We start from the raw sequence: 22,049 nt of genomic DNA on the forward strand, positions 1-22,049 counted from the left end.
GTCACAAGAACAGCCTTTTTCCACCTTAGAAACATTGCTAAGCTACGTAATATGCTATCAGTTTCTGATGCAGAAAAGTTAGTTCATGCATTCATGACCTCGAGACTAGATTACTGTAATGCTTTATTAGCTGGTTGTCCTGCATCCTCAGTAAACAAGCTACAGTTAGTCCAAAATGCAGCTTCTAGAGTTCTTACTAAGTCAAGAAAATATGATCATATAACACCAATTTTATCATCTCTACACTGGTTACCTATTAAGTTCCGTATCAATTACAAAGTATTGTTACTGACCTATAAAGCCCTAAATGGTTTAGCTCCTGTGTATTTAAGGGATCTTCTATCGCCATATAATCCATCGCGCTCTTTAAGATCGCTAAATTCGAGGCTTCTGGTCGTACCTAGGATAACTAAGTCCACTAAAGGAGGGAGGGCGTTTTCACATCTAGCTCCTAAACTCTGGAATAGCCTTCCTGATATTGTCCGAGGTTCAGACTCGCTCTCCCAGTTTAAAACTAGATTAAAGACGCATCTCTTTAGCCAAGCATTCACATGATGCATCTCATACCTTTTATACTACAGTTAAATCAGATCAAATGCATTCGTATTATGAACAGCAGTTACGCTAATTATTTCCCATCTGCCTTTTTTTGTTGTTATCTCGGGACGCCTGTCCCTATAACTCAAATAGAGTTCGTCAGCTCCAGTTATGTATCCAGCCTCTCATGGAGACTTCAGATGCCCCAACGCCTGTGATGAGACGACTCGACGCCGGCGATATGTTATGCCCTAAATTTCATGATTAACTAACTGTATTTTTGTATGTATATTTTTGAAATGCATTTTCTGTAAAGCTGCTTTGAAACAATGTGTATTGTGAAAAGCGCTATACAAATAAACTTGAATTGAATTGAATTGTGTGTGTGAGTGAGTGTGTGTGTGAGAGTGAGTGTGAGTGTGTGTGTGTGTGTGTGTGTGTGTGTGTGTGTGAGAGTGTGTGTGAGGGAGTGAGTGTGTGTGAGTGAGTGTGTGTGAGTGAGTGTGTGTGAGTGAGAGTGAGTGAGTGAGAGTGAGTGTGTGTGTGAGTGAGTGTGTGTGAGTGAGAGTGAGTGAGTGCGAGTGAGTGTGTGTGTGAGTGAGTGTGTGTGAGTGTGAGTGTGTGAGTGTGAGTGTGAGTGAGTGTGTGTGTGAGTGAGTGAGTGAGTGTGAGAGTGTGTGAGAGTGTGTGAGAGTGTGTGTGAGTGTGAGTGTGTGTGTGTGTGTGTGTGTGTGTGTGTGTGTGTGTGTGTGTGTGTGTGTGTGTGTGTGTGTGTGTGAGAGAGTGTGTGTGAGGGAGTGAGTGTGTGTGAGTGAGTGTGTGTGAGTGAGAGTGAGTGAGTGAGTGAGTGAGTGAGTGAGTGAGTGAGTGAGTGTGTGTGAGTGTGAGTGTGTGAGTGTGTGAGTGTGTGTGTGAGTGAGTGAGTGTGTGTGAGAGTGTGTGAGAGTGTGTGTGAGTGTGAGTGAGTGTGAGTGTGTGTGTGTGTGTGTGTGTGTGTGTGTGTGTGTGTGTGTGTGTGTGTGAGAGAGTGTGTGTGAGGGAGTGAGTGTGTGTGAGTGAGTGAGTGAGTGAGTGAGTGAGTGAGTGTGTGTGTGTGTGTGTGTGTGAGAGAGTGTGTGAGTGTGTGTGAGTGAGTGCGAGTGAGTGTGTGTGTGTGTGAGTGTGTGTGTGAGTGAGTGAGTGTGTGTGTGAGTGTGTGAGTGTGAGTGTGAGTGTGTGTGAGTGAGTGAGTGTGAGTGAGTGAGTGTGTGAGTGTGAGTGTGAGTGTGTGTGAGTGAGTGAGTGTGAGTGTGTGTGAGTGAGTGAGTGTGTGAGTGTGAGTGAGTGAGTGTGTGAGTGTGAGTGAGTGTGTGTGTGTGTGTGTGTGTGTGTGCATATATTATAAAAACACAAACTTTAAATGTTACATGCGATTAATTGATTTGACAGCACTACTAAATATTGTCTTTCATGCTGTTTATTAATTTAATGATTTAACTTATTTGATCATTTAATTGATAATTCTTGTATGTAAAGATCTACAGAAGAACACGAGGGAGTAAATGACGTAGGTTCAGTTTTTCTAAGTCACACTGATCTTCTTTCTGGAAGTCATGTTCAAAAGCAGGAGCGATGTGTGTGTCCCAGATCCCCTCATCATGAGGATAACCTGACGTAACACACACACGATTACGAGTGTGTGAATCTGCTGAAGACTGAGATCTCACACACACACACACACAAACACACACACACGATTACGAGTGTGTGAATCTGCTGAAGACTGAGATCACACACACACACACACACACACACACACACACACACACACACGATTACGAGTGTGTGAATCTGCTGAAGACGGAGATCACACACACACACACAAACACACACACGATTACGAGTGTGTGAATCTGCTGAAGACTGAGATCACACACACACACACGATTACGAGTGTGTGAATCTGCTGAAGACTGAGATCTCTCACACACACACACACACACACACACACACGATTACGAGTGTGTGAATCTGCTGAAGACTGAGATCACACACACACACACACACACACGATTACGAGTGTGTGAATCTGCTGAAGACTGGGATCACACACACACACACGATTACGAGTGTGTGAATCTGCTGAAGACTGAGATCTCTCACACACACACACACACACACACACACACGATTACGAGTGTGTGAATCTGCTGAAGACTGAGATCACACACACACACACACACACACGATTACGAGTGTGTGAATCTGCTGAAGACTGGGATCACACACACACACACACACACACGGATCACATCTCCTGCTTTCCCACAGAAGCACAGATGATGAAGTGTGTATGATTATCATATCCTGATCTCTCACACACACTGTTGTTCTTCATAACCCCGAGCACATCTCGTCCTCCAGTCGGAGCGGACGCTGCTCTCTGTAATGCACACCGGAAAACATTCAGTTAAAGTACGGTAAATAACGGCAGCTGTGGGTGCCAGAAATATACCGTAAAATATACGGTAGCAACATTTGAGGATTTACAGACGAAACTGAACTTTACAGTTAAAACCTGCGTTTCACTCTCAGATATAAAGTTAATTTACCGACTTACTGAAGAACTAATATCGGTTTAGTACCATTGTAATACACTGACAACAACCAATCACAGCGGAGACGAGAGTCACATGACCAACCACAGCTCATCACAAGCTGCTTTTCCACTTTACAGTTTATACTAATATATAGAAGCAGCACAGTGTCACACACACACACACACACTAATGGCAACACACACGAAATAAAAAAATGCAATACACATTATTTAACAACATTAAATGTAACAAAACCCTAATGTACATCACTGATTAGAAAACTATGAAGAAACCGTTATTTCAACAGAAACACATTAAATGTGAAGTGTTGCACAGGGAATTGTGGGAATGTCAAATTATGTTTTTTCACAGTAAATTATACAATGACTTGTGCTTTTGTTCTTTTAAATGCACGCTTCATTGCACACCGAGTGCGAAATTCACGTCAGAAATTTTCGCACGTTAAAAAATAAAGACCTTATGTTTGGTCACACACACACACACACACACACACACACACACACACACACACGCACACGCACACGCACACACTGCCTCCGCAACTTTCGTCCATCATAAAAAAAATTGGACCGGGTTCGATTTTCTCCGTTTTTTTGCCTCCGTAGCTCAAGCATTTTGACAATTCAGAGCCACCGAATCCCGAATCCGGAAAAACACATGCGACAATTTCCGACTCCGTGTGCAGGACCCCGTTAACATCACGAGTGTGCGATCTTATCGTGAACATCGGCCAGAGATTCGTCCTGGAGATGTGAAGATCCACACACACGTTTATGATCTCCTGGATCAGTCGGAGAAGCTGAAACTCCACAGACGTGCATCACGGTAATGACGGATTATTGGAGCGCGGTCAGTCTTTACACGTTTAATGCGATGTGTTCGGTTGCTTTGTGACTCCTGTACACGTAACTTCTGAATGAAACCGGTCTCAGTGTTCTCCAGTGCAGAGTGTGTGTTGTTCTTTGTCTGGATGTAAGGCCGACACAATAACCTCAGAATGCCAAGCATGGCAGAAAATGCTTTATGGATCAATACAGCCTTCAAAGGTTGACTTGACAAACTGCTTTTCTAGTTTTCTATATTTCTCTCCTTTGTGCTGCATTCTTTCAGCGGCAGTGATGCACATCAGAACAACACACTTCATTATTCTAGAACAACACACTATAACACACTTCATTATTCTAGAACAACACACTTCATTATTCTAGAACAACACACTATAACACACTTCATTATTCTAGAACAACACACTTCATTATTCTAGAACAACACACTTCATTATTCTAGAACAACACACTTCATTATTCTAGAACAACACACTTCATTATTCTAGAACAACACACTTCATTATTCTAGAACAACACACTTCGACGACACGACACGACAACACGACTCGACAACACGACTCGACAACACGACTCGACAACACGACTCGACAACACGACGCGACAACACGACGCGACAACACGACGCGACTCGACTCGACGACTCGACAACACGACTCGACAACACGACAACACGACGCGACAACACGACGCGACTCGACTCGACGACTCGACAACACGACGCGACAACACGACGCGACTCGACAACACGACTCGACAACACGACGCGACTCGACTCGACGACTCGACTCGACGACTCGACTCGACGACTCGACTCGACGACACGACTCGACTCGACAACACGACTCGACTCGACAACACGACTCGACTCGACAACACGACTCGACTCGACAACACGACTCGACGACAACACGACTCGACTCGACAACACGACTCGACTCGACAACACGACTCGACTCGACAACACGACTCGACTCGACAACACGACTCGACTCGACAACACGACTCGACTCGACAACACGACTCGACTCGACAACACGACTCGACTCGACAACACGACTCGACTCGACAACACGACTCGACAACACGACTCGACTCGACAACACGACTCGACAACACGACTCGACTCGACAACACGACTCGACTCGACAACACGACTCGACTCGACAACACGACTCGACTCGACAACACGACTCGACTCGACAACACGACTCGACTCGACAACACGACAACACGACTCGACAACACGACAACACGACTCGACTCGACAACACGACTCGACAACACGACTCGACAACACGACTCGACAACACGACGCGACAACACGACGCGACAACACGACGCGACTCGACTCGACGACTCGACAACACGACTCGACAACACGACAACACGACGCGACTCGACTCGACGACTCGACAACACGACGCGACAACACGACGCGACTCGACAACACGACTCGACAACACGACGCGACTCGACTCGACGACTCGACTCGACGACTCGACTCGACGACACGACTCGACTCGACAACACGACTCGACTCGACAACACGACTCGACTCGACAACACGACTCGACTCGACAACACGACTCGACGACAACACGACTCGACTCGACAACACGACTCGACTCGACAACACGACTCGACTCGACAACACGACTCGACTCGACAACACGACTCGACTCGACAACACGACTCGACTCGACAACACGACTCGACTCGACAACACGACTCGACTCGACAACACGACTCGACTCGACAACACGACTCGACGACAACACGACTCGACTCGACAACACGACTCGACTCGACAACACGACTCGACTCGACAACACGACTCGACTCGACAACACGACTCGACTCGACAACACGACTCGACTCGACAACACGACTCGACTCGACAACACGACTCGACTCGACAACACGACTCGACTCGACAACACGACTCGACTCGACAACACGACTCGACATCACGACTCGACTCGACAACACGACTCGACAACACGACTCGACTCGACAACACGACTCGACTCGACAACACGACTCGACTCGACAACACGACTCGACTCGACAACACGACAACACGACTCGACTCGACAACACGACTCGACTCGACTCGACAACACGACTCGACTCGACAACACGACTCGACAACACGACTCGACAACACGACTCGACAACACGACTCGACAACACGACTCGACAACACGACTCAACTCGACAACACGACTCGACAACACGACTCGACTCGACAACACGACTCGACTCGACAACACGACTCGACTCGACAACACGACTCGACTCGACTCGACAACACGACTCGACTCGACAACACGACTCGACTCGACAACACGACTCGACTCGACAACACGACTCGACTCGACTCGACAACACGACTCGACTCGACTCGACAACACGACTCGACTCGACAACACGACTCGACTCGACAACACGACTCGACTCGACAACACGACTCGACTCGACAACACGACTCGACTCGACAACACGACTCGACTCGACAACACGACTCGACTCGACAACACGACTCGACTCGACAACACGACTCGACTCGACAACACGACTCGACTCGACTCGACAACACGACTCGACTCCACGACTCGACTCGACAACAAGACTCGACTCGACAACACGACGACACGACACGACTCGACAACACGACTCGACAACACGACTCGACTCGACAACACGACTCGACAACACGACTCGACTCGACAACACGACTCGACTTGACAACACGACGCGACTCGACAACACGACGCGACTCGACAACACGACTCGACAAGACAACACGACTCGACGACTCGACTCGACAACACGACTCAACTCGACGACTCGACTCGACAACACGACTCGACTCGACAACACGACTCGACTCGACAACACGACTCGACAACACGACTCGACTCGACAACACGACTCGACTCGACAACACGACTCGACTCGACAACACGACTCGACTCGACAACACGACTCGACTCGACAACACGACTCGACTCGACAACACGACTCGACTCGACAACACGACTCGACTCGACAACACGACTCGACTCGACAACACGACTCGACTCGACAACACGACTCGACTCGACAACACGACTCGACTCGACAACACGACTCGACAACACGACTCGACTCGACAACACGACTCGACTCGACAACACGACTCGACTCGACAACACGACTCGACTCGACAACACGACTCGACTCGACAACACGACTCGACTCGACAACACGACTCGACTCGACAACACGACTCGACTCGACAACACGACTCGACTCGACAACACGACTCGACTCGACAACACGACTCGACTCGACAACACGACTCGACTCGACAACACGACTCGACTCGACAACACGACTCGACTCGACAACACGACTCGACTCGACAACACGACTCGACTCGACAACACGACTCGACTCGACAACACGACTCGACTCGACAACACGACTCGACAACACGACTCGACAACACGACTCGACAACACGACTCGACTCGACAACACGACTCGACTCGACGACACGACTCGACTCGACAACACGACTCGACTCGACAACACGACTCGACTCGACAACACGACTCGACTCGACAACACGACTCGACGACAACACGACTCGACTCGACAACACGACTCGACTCGACAACACGACTCGACTCGACAACACGACTCGACTCGACAACACGACTCGACTCGACAACACGACTCGACTCGACAACACGACTCGACTCGACAACACGACTCGACTCGACAACACGACTCGACTCGACAACACGACTCGACAACACGACTCGACTCGACAACACGACTCGACAACACGACTCGACTCGACAACACGACTCGACTCGACAACACGACTCGACTCGACAACACGACTCGACTCGACAACACGACTCGACTCGACAACACGACTCGACTCGACAACACGACAACACGACTCGACTCGACAACACGACTCGACAACACGACTCGACAACACGACTCGACAACACGACGCGACAACACGACGCGACAACACGACGCGACTCGACTCGACGACTCGACAACACGACTCGACAACACGACAACACGACGCGACTCGACTCGACGACTCGACAACACGACGCGACAACACGACGCGACTCGACAACACGACTCGACAACACGACGCGACTCGACTCGACGACTCGACTCGACGACTCGACTCGACGACACGACTCGACTCGACAACACGACTCGACTCGACAACACGACTCGACTCGACAACACGACTCGACTCGACAACACGACTCGACGACAACACGACTCGACTCGACAACACGACTCGACTCGACAACACGACTCGACTCGACAACACGACTCGACTCGACAACACGACTCGACTCGACAACACGACTCGACTCGACAACACGACTCGACTCGACAACACGACTCGACTCGACAACACGACTCGACTCGACAACACGACTCGACGACAACACGACTCGACTCGACAACACGACTCGACTCGACAACACGACTCGACTCGACAACACGACTCGACTCGACAACACGACTCGACTCGACAACACGACTCGACTCGACAACACGACTCGACTCGACAACACGACTCGACTCGACAACACGACTCGACTCGACAACACGACTCGACTCGACAACACGACTCGACATCACGACTCGACTCGACAACACGACTCGACAACACGACTCGACTCGACAACACGACTCGACTCGACAACACGACTCGACTCGACAACACGACTCGACTCGACAACACGACAACACGACTCGACTCGACAACACGACTCGACTCGACTCGACAACACGACTCGACTCGACAACACGACTCGACAACACGACTCGACAACACGACTCGACAACACGACTCGACAACACGACTCGACAACACGACTCAACTCGACAACACGACTCGACAACACGACTCGACTCGACAACACGACTCGACTCGACAACACGACTCGACTCGACAACACGACTCGACTCGACTCGACAACACGACTCGACTCGACAACACGACTCGACTCGACAACACGACTCGACTCGACAACACGACTCGACTCGACTCGACAACACGACTCGACTCGACTCGACAACACGACTCGACTCGACAACACGACTCGACTCGACAACACGACTCGACTCGACAACACGACTCGACTCGACAACACGACTCGACTCGACAACACGACTCGACTCGACAACACGACTCGACTCGACAACACGACTCGACTCGACAACACGACTCGACTCGACAACACGACTCGACTCGACTCGACAACACGACTCGACTCCACGACTCGACTCGACAACAAGACTCGACTCGACAACACGACGACACGACACGACTCGACAACACGACTCGACAACACGACTCGACTCGACAACACGACTCGACAACACGACTCGACTCGACAACACGACTCGACTTGACAACACGACGCGACTCGACAACACGACGCGACTCGACAACACGACTCGACAAGACAACACGACTCGACGACTCGACTCGACAACACGACTCAACTCGACGACTCGACTCGACAACACGACTCGACTCGACAACACGACTCGACTCGACAACACGACTCGACAACACGACTCGACTCGACAACACGACTCGACTCGACAACACGACTCGACTCGACAACACGACTCGACTCGACAACACGACTCGACTCGACAACACGACTCGACTCGACAACACGACTCGACTCGACAACACGACTCGACTCGACAACACGACTCGACTCGACAACACGACTCGACTCGACAACACGACTCGACTCGACAACACGACTCGACTCGACAACACGACTCGACAACACGACTCGACTCGACAACACGACTCGACTCGACAACACGACTCGACTCGACAACACGACTCGACTCGACAACACGACTCGACTCGACAACACGACTCGACTCGACAACACGACTCGACTCGACAACACGACTCGACTCGACAACACGACTCGACTCGACAACACGACTCGACTCGACAACACGACTCGACTCGACAACACGACTCGACTCGACAACACGACTCGACTCGACAACACGACTCGACTCGACAACACGACTCGACTCGACAACACGACTCGACTCGACAACACGACTCGACTCGACAACACGACTCGACTCGACAACACGACTCGACTCGACAACACGACTCGACTCGACAACACGACTCGACTCGACAACACGACTCGACTCGACAACACGACTCGACTCGACAACACGACTCGACTCGACAACACGACTCGACTCGACAACACGACTCGACAACACGACTCGACTCGACAACACGACTCGACAACACGACTCGACTCGACAACACGACTCGACAACACGACTCGACAACACGACTCGACAACACGACTCGACAACACGACTCGACAACACGACTCGACGACAACACGACTCGACGACAACACGACTCGACGACAACACGACTCGACGACAACACGACTCGACGACAACACGACTCGACGACAACACGACTCGACTCGACAACACGACTCGACTCGACGACTCGACAACACGACTCGACAACACGACTCGACAACACGACTCGACTCGACAACACGACTCGACTCGACAACACGACTCGACTCGACAACACGACTCGACTCGACAACACGACTCGACTCGACAACACGACTCGACTCGACTCGACAACACGACTCGACAACACGACTCGACAACACGACTCGACTCGACAACACGACTCGACTCGACAACACGACTCGACTCGACAACACGACTCGACTCGACAACACGACTCGACAACACGACTCGACTCGACAACACGACTCGACTCGACAACACGACTCGACAACACGACTCGACAACACGACTCGACTCGACTCGACAACACGACTCGACTCGACTCGACAACACGACTCGACTCGACAACACGACTCGACTTGACAATACGACTCGACTCGACAACACGACTCGACTTGACAACACGACTCGACTCGACAACACGACTCGACAACACGACTCGACAACACGACGCGACTCGACGACTCGACTCGATTATTCTAGAACAACACACTTCGACGACACGACACGACTCGACTCGACAACACGACTCGACAACACGACTCGACTCGACTCGACAACACGACAACACGACGCGACAACACGACACGACTCGACAACACGACTCGACAACACGACGCGACAACACGACACGACTCGACGACTCGACTCGACTCGACGACTCGACTCGACAACACGACTCGACAACACGACGACAACACGACTCGACGACACGACTCGACTCGACGACACGACTCGACTCGACAACACGACTCGACTCGACTCGACGACACGACTCGACAACACGACTCGACTCGACAACACGACTCGACTCGACAACACGACTCGACTCGACAACACGACTCGACTCGACAACACGACTCGACTCGACAACACGACTCGACTCGACAACACGACTCGACAACACGACTCGACAACACGACTCGACAACACGACTCGACAACACGACTCGACGACACGACACGACTCGACAACACGACTCGACAACACGACTCGACTTGACAACACGACTCGACAACACGACTCGACTCGACAACACGACTCGACTCGACAACACGACTCGACTCGACAACACGACTCGACAACACGACTCGACTTGACAACACGACTCGACTTGACAACACGACTCGACAACACGACTCGACTCGACAACACGACTCGACAACACGACTCGACAACACAACTCGACAACACGACTCGACTTGACAACTCGACTGGACAACACGACTCGACTTGACAACACGACTCGACTCGACAACACGACTCGACTCGACAACACGACTCGACTCGACAACACGACTCGACTACACGACTCGACTTGACAACACGACTCGACAACACGACTCGACTCGACAACACGACTCGACTCGACAACACGACTCGACAACACGACTCGACTTGACAACACGACTCGACTTGACAACACGACTCGACAACACGACTCGACTCGACAACACAACTCGACTCGACAACACGACTCGACTCGACAACACGACTCGACTCGACAACACGACTCGACTCGACAACACGACTCGACTCGACAACACGACTCGACTCGACAACACGACTCGACAACACGACTCGACAACACGACTCGACAACACGACTCGACAACACGACTCGACTTGACAACACGACTCGACTTGACAACACGACTCGACAACACGACTCGACAACACAACTCGACTCGACTTGACAACACGACTCAACTTGACAACACGACTCGACTCGACAACACGACTCGACTCGACAACACGACTCGACTCGACAACACGACTCGACAACACGACTCGACAACACGACTCGACAACACGACTCGACAACACGACTCGACTCGACAACACGACTCGACTCGACAACACGACTCGACTCGACAACACGACTCGACTCGACAACACGACTCGACTCGACAACACGACTCGACTCGACAACACGACTCGACTCGACAACACGACTCGACTCGACAACACGACTCGACTCGACAACACGACTCGACAACACGACTCGACTCGACAACACGACTCGACTCGACTCGACAACACGACTCGACAACACGACTCGACGACACGACTCGACGACACGACTCGACAACACGACTCGACTTGACAACACGACTCGACAACACGACTCGACTCGACAACACGACTCGACTCGACAACACGACTCGACTCGACAACACGACTCGACTCGACAACACGACTCGACTCGACAACACGACTCGACTCGACAACACGACTCGACTCGACAACACGACTCGACTCGACAACACGACTCGACTCGACAACACGACTCGACTCGACAACACGACTCGACTCGACAACACGACTCGACTCGACAACACGACTCGACTCGACAACACGACTCGACTCGACAACACGACTCGACTCGACAACACGACTCGACTCGACAACACGACTCGACTCGACAACACGACTCGACTCGACAACACGACTCGACTCGACAACACGACTCGACAACACGACTCGACAACACGACTCGACAACACGACTCGACAACACGACTCGACAACACGACTCGACAACACGACTCGACAACACGACTCGACAACACGACTCGACAACACGACTCGACAACACGACTCGACAACACGACTCGACAACACGACTCGACAACACGACTCGACAACACGACTCGACAACACGACTCGACGACACGACACGACTCAACACGACTCGACAACACGACTCGACAACACGACTCGACTTGACAACACGACTCGACGACACGACACGACTCAACAACACGACTCGACAACACGACTCGACAACACGACTCGACTCGACAACACGACTCGACAACACGACTCGACTTGACAACACGACTCGACAACACGACACGACTCGACAACTCGACTCGACGACTCGACTCGATTATTCTAGAACAACACACTTCGACGACACGACACGACAACACGACTCGACAACACGACAACACGACTCGACTTGACTCGACTCGACAACACGACAACACGACGCGACAACACGACACGACTCGACAACACGACTCGACAACACGACTCGACTTGACTCGACTCGACAACACGACAACACGACGCGACAACACGACACGACTCGACAACACGACTCGACAACACGACGCGACAACACGACACGACTCGACGACTCGACTCGACGACTCGACTCGACTCGACGACTCGACTCGACAACACGACTCGACAACACGACGACAACACGACTCGACGACACGACTCGACTCGACGACACGACTCGACTCGACAACACGACTCGACAACACGACTCGACTCGACGACACGACTCGACAACACGACTCGACGACTCGACTCGACAACACGACTCGACAACACGACTCGACTCGACAACACGACTCGACTCGACAACACGACTCGACAACACGACTCGACAACACGACTCGACAACACGACACGACTCGACAACACGACTCGACTTGACAACACGACTCGACAACACGACTCGACTCGACAACACGACTCGACAACACGACTCGACTCGACAACACGACTCGACAACACGACTCGACTCGACAACACGACTCGACTCGACAACACGACTCGACTCGACAACACGACTCGACAACACGACTCGACTCGACAACACGACTCGACTCGACAACACGACTCGACTTGACAACTCGACTGGACAACACGACTCGACTCGACAACACGACTCGACTCGACAACACGACTCGACTCGACAACACGACTCGACTCGACAACACGACTCGACTCGACAACACGACTCGACTCGACAACACGACTCGACTCGACAACACGACTCGACTCGACAACACGACTCGACTCGACAACACGACTCGACTCGACAACACGACTCGACAACACGACTCGACAACACGACTCGACTCGACTCGACTCGACGACCGACACGACTCGACAACACGACTCGACAACACGACTCGACTCGACAACACGACTCGACTCGACAACACGACTCGACTCGACAACACGACTCGACAACACGACTCGACTCGACAACACGACTCGACTCGACAACACGACTCGACAACACGACTCGACGACACGACACGACTCGACAACACGACTCGACAACACGACTCGACTTGACAACACGACTCGACTCGACAACACAACTCGACTCGACAACACGACTCGACTTGACAACACGACTCGACTCGACAACACAACTCGACTCGACAACACGACTCGACTCGACAACACGACTCGACAACACGACTCGACTTGACAACACGACTCGACTTGACAACACGACTCGACAACACGACTCGACTCGACAACACGACTCGACTTGACAACACGACTCGACTTGACAACACGACTCGACTCGACAACACGACTCGACTCGACAACACGACTCGACTTGACAACACGACTCGACTCGACAACACGACTCGACTCGACAACACGACTCGACTCGACAACACGACTCGACTCGACAACACGACTCGACTCGACAACACGACACGACTCGACAACACGACTCGACTCGACAACACGACTCGACAACACGACTCGACTCGACAACACGACTCGACTCGACAACACGACACGACACGACTCGACAACACGACTCGACTCGACAACACGACACGACACGACAACACGACTCGACAACACGACTCGACAACACGACTCGACTCGACAACACGACACGACTCGACTCGACAACACGACTCGACTCGACTCGACAACACGACTCGACAACACGACTCGACTCGACTCGACAACACGACTCGACTCGACAACACGACTCGACTTGACAACTCGACTGGACAACACGACTCGACTCGACAACACGACTCGACTCGACAACACGACTCGACTCGACAACACGACTCGACTCGACAACACGACACGACACGACTCGACAACACGACTCGACTTGACAACACGACTCGACAACACGACTCGACTCGACAACACGACTCGACAACACGACTCGACAACACGACTCGACAACACGACTCGACAACACGACTCGACAACACGACTCGACTCGACAACACGACTCGACTCGACAACACGACTCGACTTGACAACACGACTCGACTCGACAACACAACTCGACTCGACAACACGACTCGACTCGACAACACGACTCGACAACACGACTCGACTTGACAACACGACTCGACTTGACAACACGACTCGACAACACGACTCGACTCGACAACACGACTCGACAACACGACTCGACTTGACAACACGACTCGACTCGACAACACGACTCGACTCGACAACACGACTCGACTTGACAACACGACTCGACTCGACAACACGACTCGACTCGACAACACGACTCGACTCGACAACACGACTCGACTCGACAACACGACTCGACTCGACAACACGACACGACTCGACAACACGACTCGACTCGACAACACGACTCGACAACACGACTCGACTCGACAACACGACTCGACTCGACAACACGACACGACACGACTCGACAACACGACTCGACTCGACAACACGACACGACACGACAACACGACTCGACAACACGACTCGACAACACGACTCGACTCGACAACACGACACGACTCGACTCGACAACACGACTCGACTCGACTCGACAACACGACTCGACAACACGACTCGACTCGACTCGACAACACGACTCGACTCGACAACACGACTCGACTTGACAACTCGACTGGACAACACGACTCGACTCGACAACACGACTCGACTCGACAACACGACTCGACTCGACAACACGACTCGACTCGACAACACGACACGACACGACTCGACAACACGACTCGACTTGACAACACGACTCGACAACACGACTCGACTCGACAACACGACTCGACAACACGACTCGACAACACGACTCGACAACACGACTCGACTCGACAACACGACTCGACTCGACAACACGACTCGACTCGACAACACGACTCGACTCGACAACACGACTCGACTCGACAACACGACTCGACTCGACAACACGACTCGACTCGACTTGACAACACGACTCGACAACACGACTCGACTCGACAACACGACTCGACAACACGACTCGACTTGACAACACGACTCGACTTGACAACACGACTCGACTTGACAACACGACTCGACTTGACAACACGACTCGACTTGACAACACGACTCGACTTGACAACACGACTCGACTTGACAACACGACTCGACTTGACAACACGACTCGACTTGACAACACGACTCGACTTGACAACACGACTCGACTTGACAACACGACTCGACTTGACAACACGACTCGACTTGACAACACGACTCGACAACACGACTCGACTCGACAACACGACTCGACTCGACAACACGACTCGACTCGACTCGACAACACGACTCGACAACACGACTCGACTCGACAACACGACTCGACAACACGACTCGACTTGACAACACGACTCGACTTGACAACACGACTCGACTTGACAACACGACTCGACTTGACAACACGACTCAACAACACACCTCAACACAACTTGACACGACACAAGTCAACCACACAAGTCGACGACGACACAATTTAACGACGACACAAGTCAGCGACAAGTCAGACACAAGTCAACGACGACACAAGTCAGCGACGACACATCTCAACGACAATATCTCAACGAGAACATCTGGACCCGCCCGCACACAGCTGTAATCACGTCCACATTGATTAGCACATTGATTAGCGCAGTGATTTGCGCAACAGAAGTGAGTGTGTACTGTAAGTAAATGGGTCATTCCACACTGGCTCCGTATGATCATAAACCCACAGTGAACTGATCTGGTTTCTGGCGTGTGACACACTCTGCCCTACAGAAGACTCCAGGTCTCGTCTTTCAATGCGACACCGTCACTTCCACAATCCACTGATACAGAACCATAATTCCCCTGGATTTACATAATCCTCGCTAATGAACCAATTAAACAGCAAATGATGTAATTGGCAGGTTTTGTTCAAACAGACCGTATCTGATCTGTCACATTGTTGCATGATCCATTTGAAATATGACACGCAATTAATGAGGCAGAAATCCAAAAGTGGAACATTTGCATTGCGTAAAATCTCAGAATTGGACGTTATTGAGAACGGTCAGTATGGTCTGTCTTATAGAGAAGCACGGCTATACACTTTTAAACATACAATACTCCGTAAAAGTGAACTTCGATGAAGAATAATGCATGTTTTACTATCAATAACCATTAATAAATGCACCAATAAATATGAAAAATAAACATAGATTGTAGCTGCATTCTGAACTCATAATCCGCATATAATACACTGCAAAAATTATTTTCTTACTTAGTATTTTTGTTTTGTTTCCAGTCCAAATATCAAAAAAATCTTAAATCATGAAGCATTTACGGTACTAAAATGCCATGAGATATTATGTCTTGTTTTCCGGGGGAATTAATCAATATTAAGTGAGTTTTTGCTTAAAACAAACAAAATTATCTGCCAATGGGGTCAGAAAAATTATCTAAATTCTAACAGAAACAATATAATTTTTCTCACCCCATTAGCAGATAATTTTGCTTTTTTTTAAGCAACAACTCACTTAATTTTTACTTAATTTCCCAGAAAACAAGACATAATATCTTATGTTATTTTACTCATCTAGTAAATGCATCTTGATTTAAGAATTTTTAGATATTTGGACTGGAAACAAGACAAAAATACTGAGTAAGAGAAGCATTTTTTGCAGTGTACAGATGACAAACATATTAATGTGAAAGCAAGCATTCTCCAAACACCTAAAAGCTCATCTGTCAATCATCTGTGTGTGACTGGCGTTACATCAGAACACTGTGTGTGTGTGTGTGTGTGTGCATGTAAATGAACAGTTGAAAAGTCCTCATCAGTGATGATGCCGCCCTGCTGCGAGCGCACACGAGGTTCGGTGATGTTGTGAGTGCTCTGGTGTGCAGTTTGAGCTCACCATCCTCTTTGTCGTCGAACACGGGTCTCTTGGATGAACTGTTCGCTCCCATCCTCTTCTTCCACTTTCCCCAGTGAAACATTGATGCTCTGATCTCATTCCTTTCAGCGCGACTGAAGCTGATCTGCTGCTGCTCTAAAACACGAGCATCTGTGAGTGAGGAGCCGGAGGATCTGCTCCAGAGATCACACACACACACACATACAGTACATACACACAGACTCGAACTGAACACGAGCTTCAGCGCCGGCGCGTTTATATGAACCTCCCCTGCGCGAGACTCGGGCACGCGCGCGCGCTCGCGATACTGGACTGTACAAATGGGGTTTTTTTCACTTTTTTTCCAGTTTTTTTATTTATTGCAATAACAATAGGGGAATACAGAGTTATACAAAACACTTGAATCTATAAAAAAAAAATAAAGATCACAATTCTGCATTTTTCAGACATTCTGCAAAAATCAATCATACATCTAATACATCAGGTATCCTTTTCAACAGCGGCGATGTCTTAACAGCTTGGTTTTTGTCAGGTTAGTTACCAATGTGCAACAAAGTCTTCAATCAAATAGAAAATAATATTTAAGACACTTAGGGGTATTTACATGACAACTACACTACGCCTATAGACTCAACGCGCATGCGCATGATGTCACCGTTTTCACAGATTCGCGTTTTTGTAGTTCAGTATCGTTCTCAAAAACATTCACTTTGAAACCCGTTTTCAAAAGTTTTCAGTTTTTAGATGAAAACTGTGTCGCGTAAATCCCACTAAAACACTGTAATTTCGGTCTGAACGCAATAACACATTTTTTCTTATCAGTTTTTATTAATATTTCAGTTTGTATTTTTATATATTTTATTTTTAATTTTAGGTTATTTTAGTCATTTAGTAGTTGTTTAAAATGTTAAAATGTAGTTGTTGTGTTTTTTTGTTTTTTGTTTTTTGGTAGAAATGTTGCCCTGGCAACTAGATGTTTATATATATATATATATATATATATATATATATATATAATTTCAGGTATATATAATGTTTTATATATGTTTTAGTTAACTAGTTTAATAACCCTGCCGATCGTTAAAAAAATTACTTCACAAAGATGAGATTGTTTTCGTTCTTTATACAGCCTAACATTTTTTACATTAATAAAAAACGTGTAATTATGCTTTACCACATTTATGCATTTTGTTACATGGCCAAACATTTAGTCAGAATAAATACTAGACCTATTCTATTGACAATTACTGCATTATGGGGTATTTTCTTTCATTTTCACTGTTATGTTTCGGTTTATATAACTGTACTTTGCTGTTTCACAGATAAATTATTTAAGATTCCTTCTCTGTATTTTTCAAACGCATTTGGATGTTTGTCCTTCGACGCTCACCGTAGTGGTTTCGCTTTCATGCGCCGTCACCATAGCAACGACTCCCAACATCCCATCGGACAGTCAGATGTGAATATTAGCCCACTAGGCCGTGGGCCGGACCCCGAAATTGTGAATTTCACAGATCCCTGCCAAGGAACTAAGTGATTTGTTTACAGATGGCATGTAAAAATTCTTATAAGTAGTGTAATCATTGTTTCCAACGTTGATGTGTGCACATTTTATGAAGATATCGATTTAAACTCTTACATTTTTAAACGGGCAAATTTGTAGAACTACTAAATCGTAGCGCCAGAAAACGTAAACAAATCACCCGTCTCCCTGACAACCAACATAATTGATACAGTAACTTTGCTCTCTTTATAACGAAATCCTGCGATTTAAATAGTCTTTATATACTTTTTGTCTACACGAGCTATACTATACATTGTGCACTTACCGTCAGAAGACCTCTAAGGTTATTGATCACCCGTGACATGCATAGAAATTTACATAGACCGCATAACAACAAAGCGGGACGCGATTGACAGCCGGTGTGCGACAATATGAAGTGCTGTATACATGTTGCTTCTAGGGCAAAAAGCCCAATAACCTTATTTTCTCAAACAAGTTGGGCATCATTTGTTCAGTGTGCCCAGAAATGGGTTAACCTCAACAATGCTGAGAGTTTAATAGCTGAAAAAGTCATAGCAACATTCAATTTAACAGAAACCTGGAGAGCCCAAGATGTGCCCGTTAATGTGGGCTTCCATAGGGAATGCTACATGCTCTTCACCAATAATGATCACATTGCAAGAGCATGTAGGAGGAGAGAAATGGCAGCCAAAGATACTGAAGGTATGTATCAAATCCAATAATTCTGCAAATTTTCTATTAAAATAATTGTGTATTGATCGTGTAACTTTGGCTATGTATGTGTGTATTGTAGTTAGTTTAAGAAAGTATGTTAAATAAACCTCACACTACCAGTGAATCTTAACTACACAAAGTGATTTTTTATTCATGTATATTTTTGAACACTTTATCTTAAAAATTTTATTGAAAAGCTGGAGATTTAACAAGGGCAAAAAGCATATTCAATATAAGATTACAGTGAATAGTGTAAGGTTGACAATAAATTGAACACAAAAGTCATTTTTTTAAAGGAATGTTTTATTTGAAACAAAGACATTACATGGTATTCTTACAAATCTAAACAGTGAGATTACTAGATTAAAAGTAACCACCTTTGATAAACACATTCTTTGTCATATTTGTCTACCTGACAATGCATCCTATTCATACTGGAATATATACCAAAATATTTTCTATTCCTCTGTTCTACAGGAGAAGTTTGCAAAGCCTGCCAGACATACCTCCCCCAATGCAGCATGGATGGAGGATCGAGGGGGAATTCTATGCAGTTCATTGGATGACATTTCCACCAGCACCAAAAAGTGTCTTGGAGCTTGTGCATTGCCAGTGCAAAGCATTACAATGTGTGTGTGTGTGTGGGGGGGGGGGGGGGGGGGGGGACTGCACATGTAGAAAGCACCAGCTACCATGCACAGACATGTGTCTATTGGTGCTTTTCATTGCATGGTACAGCTCGAAACGGTTCGGCTCGCTTCACTTTTCCACTGCGTGGTACGACTCGACTCGGTACGGCACGGTTCGGTTCGCTTTCGGTTGCTTTTCCACTGCAGTTAGTACCGCTTCAAAGTGGGTGGGACTGATCGTTAATAGTTGCCGCCTCTACTGGCTCGGTAGTCACTTTTTAGTTTTTTTTTAATTTTTAAGTTTGTAGGTCCGGTGGTAGCCGTGTGCGGCTAAGAGCTGTGCTACTTCTTGGAACACTTTTTCATTCCGTGTTGCCCCATCCAGCTCTCGCTGGATCCGCTCCTCAGCAACCAACGAGAGGAACGTCTGCACCTCGTCCACTGACCACGATTCAGCCATTTCTTGTTTGATTTTTTTTTTACCTCTTTTGTCAAGTAAATACTCTAAAAACAGGTGCTACCGCGTTGGCTGTTGTCTGGCTATTTACATCTAGCGGGTTTAGTGTCTCGTGTCGCAAATACAATGACGCTGAAGTGACGATTCTGTCTGACCAATCAGTGATCTGCAGTGTTTTCACGTCACATTTAGTATCGGTACGGTACGCTTGGAA

At 48.8% G+C, this 22,049-nt stretch overlaps 1 protein-coding gene across 1 annotated transcript in view; it reads right to left on the reverse strand.

The window, feature by feature from the left end:
• Window positions 1–18,737, reverse strand: part of stk32c (serine/threonine kinase 32C) — a 100,806-nt gene extending 82,069 nt beyond the window's left edge. Inside the window, exon 1 of the mRNA XM_079635777.1 lies at window positions 18,511–18,737. Within this exon, the coding sequence (XP_079491903.1) occupies window positions 18,511–18,592 (82 nt within the window). The 5' untranslated portion in view covers window positions 18,593–18,737. The remainder of the gene's footprint in view (window positions 1–18,510) is intronic.
• Between the last annotated feature and the right edge of the window lie 3,312 nt (window positions 18,738–22,049).

This window comes from Phoxinus phoxinus (assembly GCF_949152265.1).
Source record: "Phoxinus phoxinus genome assembly, chromosome: 14".
Classification (NCBI taxonomy): Eukaryota; Metazoa; Chordata; class Actinopteri; order Cypriniformes; family Leuciscidae; genus Phoxinus; species Phoxinus phoxinus.